Consider the following 5,327-nt stretch of genomic DNA (forward strand, 5'->3'; position numbering starts at 1 on the left):
TACAAATATAGAGTCTACGAAAAAAACTACTGAATTTGTCCGAATCATGAACCCACCTAGTTCCGTCTCTGATTCTATGCAAAATCTCTCTGCGAAAGAGTGGTCCTCTCTGTAGTGAAGGGTTATATAAACTCTCTTTTGAGTAAAGGAAAGACCAAAACTTGGTTACGTTTGTGGACTTTATCTTTGTGAACTTTTGGTTTCTTTTTGTTGAATCGATACACTTTTTTTGTTTTTGATTTATCTCAAAAGAAATAGTAATATCTTTCAATATTTGAAAATACATTTAATTTTTTTAATGATATAATCTTTTTTATTATTATTATTTTATTTTTAATGATATAATCTATAACTACGTGTATAAATATTTATGATTTGTTTCAACTAAATTTTTTTTCCTGAGGATGATAATAATAAAATTTGATAAAGTTTATATTATTTAAATTTCCAAAAATAAAAAATTATCACATAAATTAAATCAAATAAAGTATTGCTTATTAACTGTGTATAAAAGATGAGAGCATAAGACGAACATTTTTACTTAACAACTTCATCATCAACATTATTTTCTCTTATACTATCCACAATTTCTCTAAGTTTTGAACTTATAATATGTATTATTTTCACTAGGATAATCTAACATACTATTGATATTCATTTTATTGCGGTAACTGAGATTATTAATCGTGACTTCAAATTTATAAATATCGTTTTCACAAGAAGGTTCATTTAAATTTCTTGAGGTTTCATTTTCCGAATGATGTAATTAAATTAACCTTCATTAGATCTCAAAAATATTCTTTAAATTAATAAATATTAAGTCATCGATTAAATAGAGAATATTAATTTAGAGAGGTTTGACCATTAAATGACTGTACAAAAAATCAGCTCCATAATAAGCTAATGAGATGTGAAAGACACGTGTCACTTTATAAACCATTGCTTGTTATATATAACAAGTTGTTGGGTTGGAGTGAAGCATCTTCTTGTCTCAAGTTGAACATTCTTTCAATTACTTATATTCTCTAAAGTGAATTTCCTCTTTTGAAACCTTCACACAACCCTTTGTTCATACCAAAAAGGGAGGATTATTGAACTTAACTATGTAAGTCTTTCTCATTGTTATATTTTATATATATATATATATATGCTAGCTAGCTAGGGCATTAGTTTATGATTAGCTGCCTTCAAATATGTGGTTCTTCTTGGAGTATGTATATATAAGCAGATTTTAATTACTCCTTTATTTCATTGAATAAAAAGAATTATATGTAGGTTTTTCTTCCATTTAACTAATTGTATCATTTCTTCAAGTTTAATATCTCTCTTTTAAGTATTATGCTTGCTATTTTCATTACCTAATTAGTTTTAATTCCACTTTTTGATTTCAACCTAATTATTTTTTGCTTTTTAATTATGAGCAGCAGGGAATTTATACATACTGTGATATATACACACACACTTCTTCTTCTTTGGACCATCAAACAGAAAATTGCAAGAAAATCACTGAAAAAAACAATGAAAGATACAAAAGATGATTACTAGAGAAGTAGATACAAGTGATAATACTGTTACTAAGATTCCAAAAAAATCATCATGGACAAGATTTAAAGATCCAAGGATCGTTCGCGTGTCACGAGCATTTGGGGGAAAAGATCGTCACAGCAAAGTTCTTACGGTGAAAGGGCTGAGGGATCGGAGAGTTAGGCTCTCCGCTCCCACAGCCCTTCAATTATATGATCTTCAAGACAAATTAGGGCTAGATCAACCAAGCAAAGTTGTTGATTGGTTGCTTAATGAAGCTAAGCATGAAATCGACGAATTACCTCCACTTCAAATGCCTCCAATAAGGGATCAGACCGGGTTGCCTCTGACCGGTCTGATGAAGGACGAGGAGGAGACGTTGGTGGTGTCTGATGAGGATAAAGTGAAACTAGATGCGCGAAATCTTGACCTAAAGGACAATAGCAATAACAATAGCAATAGCAACAGCTTCAGTTTTGGTCTTTATCAGAATAATTACTCCTCTCAATCAGGTATTTTCAAATATTAATGTTGTATTATAAACGGTTAGACCTTTCTATAACAATATTTATCATAACAATACTATAATCATGGTTGTCTCAACAAGTTTGGGAGATCTAAAGCCAAATTTCATAAACAAGCTTTAATTTTTCTTTTAGAAGTTATGGTATATAAATTGAATAGCTATAACATACTTAACGTAACCTACAAGTGAAGTCTCGGGAAGGTAGAATGTATGCAAACCTTATGAAGTAAGAATGCAAACAATGAAATTTTCAATGAAATAATATAAAGTTAGAACAATAAAATTTGACTCAAAACATTAAAAAGTTTATATAACGATATTAAAGTAGTATTGATTTGTTGTAGTGCTTGAAATTTAAAGAATACACCAAATTTTTTTTTGATCTTTTTATAAACACACAACAATATATTTTAGATAATGCAAAATGTTTTACGATTATGTAGACTTTAGAATATTCAATAATGAGAGAATAAAAATAAAAAATTAAGGAATTAGAAAGGTAAATGCTAGAATAATAATGTAGGTTTATGATAATCAAGAAGATTTAAATAAGTTAACAAAATAAGTGCCGTGTAAGAAAAGATGTTACTCCCTCTATTTCAAAATGAATAATCTAGTTTCTTTTTAGTCTGTTTTAAAAAAGAATGACCCTTTTCCTTTTTTTGACAACACTTTAATTTCAACTTTCCACGTGGCATGTTTAAGGCCACAAGATTAAAGAACATTTTGGTACATTTGACATAACTTTAATTTAGAATCACATGATTAAAAAGTCTTTTTCTTCTTAAACTCTATTCCAAGTCAAACTAGGTCATTCTTTTTGAAACAGAGAGAGTATTAATTATCTAAACACTATTTCATTTCTCAATTATTACAACAACCTCCACATTAAATAATCTGGGAGCCCAAACGGTTGCTTTAGTGGTCTTATGATTGAGACGGTCTTGACTATAACCATGCTATTTATATTATATGTTCAGACAAATGATATCGTTATTATTTTCTCGAAATGGGATTCTTCATATGAATTTATGAACGATAGGAATTAGGGAACAAAAAATAAATCTTGTTCTTGTAATTAAGTGTGTTCTTAGGGTCGATATCCAGGGTTTTAACTCGTCACTAAATATTGATCACTAATAAAGCTTTTTTTTCTTGTAATGTCTCTAGTTCATTCCGGAAGTCATCATGGAGTAGCAGTACCACATGAATACGAAGAAATTCAAAACTTCAATGTTATGGCGGCCTTGCCTTCAACAATTTATAATATGCCATTAAGTTCACAAGTTCTTGTGTATCCACCTGCAGGATTATCACAATATTTTTTCAATCCACATAATTAGACCTGAAATATTTGATCCAAAAGAATATATGCTACATTTGTTTCCTATATTATGAAATTCATAGGCTAAATAATTGTTGGAAATTAAACTTCCAAAGTTGTGATCATTTGTCAAGGTTGATAAATTAATGTTAATTGTTGGGTGGTAATTAATATACTATATATAGTGGCAAGATCTTTTGGCCAATTGGCATCCTTTTCTTATTTGCACATTTCATTTTTTTCTTTTTCTTGTTTGGTTCTTATAAAGATACTGTCTACATATAATCAAAGCATGTCATTATGCCAACAAGGGTAATGGTGAAGTGGTTGATTAAGAGTTTGTGTCCTCATGGTACGTACTCGTCTTTATTAATTTCTCTGCACGAATTTAAATTAGTCAGATTTCAATGTAAATATCAATTATATAGGATGGGAGAGAAAAAAAGTAGGTCATCATTTGACAAAAAACATTCCATGTCAGCAGGTTTTGAAGAAAGACCGTACACCAAGGAGTGTGACGTAGACAATCTACTTTAATGCGAGTATTAATGATTATTTCTATATACCTATAGGTCTATATTTAAGTCACACTGAGACAACTTCATTAGCAGTATCAATATATTTTCAATTTAGTGAAAAGTATTTACACAATTAGATAATTTATTATGTTGTATTAGGTAAATTTCTTGATAACCATTAATAGATAATCCGATAAAAATGATAAATAGTCTACTATATATCGCAAAAGTTAAAATTCAATGATAGTGTTGAAAAAAACACTTTACACTATCAAAATCCTTAATTTTTTTTGTATAAGCTCAACAAAAGGTTCATTCTAATTAGTTGGGGAAAATGGAAATTATAGAAACCAGAAAACAATAAAATTGTTCAAGCATTTGACTAGTGATACCACATCGCTGGCTTATTAGTAAAGCATACCTTTCGTTCTTTGGGCAGACTTGATATGGGCCATATGGCCCATGAAAGACATCGATTTTTGTGCAAAAATACAAAAAATCCAATAATTTAGGTGTTAATTATGTTCTATTTCAAAAAAAAAAAAAATCAAATTATAATTATCTTAGATTTTATAGAACTTGTGGATACATTGCTCCTTGCTCGATACTTAGCAAATGATACATAAGTTATATATTAGATACATAACTATAAATCAAATTCATAGTGATTTATGTTTGAAATAATTAGGGTTATGTATCAACAATAACATTTGTACTAAATAAATTGTATACAAACAAGTAGTAATGTAATGTATCGGATACATAACTATAAAACAGATTTTGTTGGTGTAATCTACCACAAATACGATAAATTACAGTTGAAAATAAAATGACAAAATGAATAAACAAATATTTATGTTGGGGCGTGGATACATCTCGCTCTCTTTATAGAGATTCAAGCCTACTGCGACATAATCTACACTGATCCAACAGTATCACTCTTGACTTGTCCCCTCCAGGATACAACAACCCAACAACCTCGTACAATTCAAGCAACTCAGAATTTAGTTGATGAGTCCAAAACTCCACATAAAAACACATTCCTTTAACATATAAATATTCTTTTTTGTACTGAATATAGTTGAAGACTTTGAATATTTTCTTTGTCTCAACTCTCTCTTTCACTACACTTACCTCACTACATACTACAATATTTTCCACACTTCTCATCTTTTTTAACATATTTTTCCATCTCTTGTTATTTCCAATCCAAAGGAAGACATCACTATTTATAGGTGAGAAATTCTTCCTTACAATGAATAAGAAGATACTGGGTGATAAATTGGGTAAATGAATAGCCTAAAGGTTTTATGAGTTACAAGGTATAATGAGGTAGAATAATGAGTGAAATTAGTGGTAGATCATGACAATAGTGATTACAAAAGTTACACCACTATAATGACTACATTCTTGTCAACTTATACCCACTAACATA

The 5,327-nt window shown here is 29.4% G+C and overlaps 1 protein-coding gene across 1 annotated transcript; it reads left to right on the forward strand.

Moving 5' to 3' along the window:
* Nucleotides 1-1,534: 1,534 nt before the first annotated feature.
* LOC125836731 (transcription factor TCP13-like) lies at nucleotides 1,535-3,393 on the forward strand. Its single transcript, XM_049515945.1, has 2 exons — nucleotides 1,535-2,036; nucleotides 3,221-3,393. Exons 1-2 carry the CDS (start codon nucleotides 1,535-1,537, stop codon nucleotides 3,391-3,393), a joined length of 675 nt encoding a protein of 224 aa, XP_049371902.1.
* The last annotated feature ends 1,934 nt before the right edge of the window (nucleotides 3,394-5,327 follow it).

The sequence above is a fragment of the Solanum verrucosum genome, unplaced genomic scaffold, assembly GCF_900185275.1.
Source record: "Solanum verrucosum unplaced genomic scaffold, falcon-dt-bn FXZP01000278.1, whole genome shotgun sequence".
Taxonomy (NCBI): domain Eukaryota; kingdom Viridiplantae; phylum Streptophyta; class Magnoliopsida; order Solanales; family Solanaceae; genus Solanum; species Solanum verrucosum.

Bases quoted from the DNA above. Each gene is read 5' to 3' on its own strand.
- LOC125836731 (XM_049515945.1), top strand. From the start codon at position 1,535: ATGATTACTAGAGAAGTAGATACAAGTGATAATACTGTTACTAAGATT. The intron at 2,037-3,220 runs GTATTTTCAAAT...TAATGTCTCTAG, and splicing joins TAATTACTCCTCTCAATCAG to TTCATTCCGGAAGTCATCAT.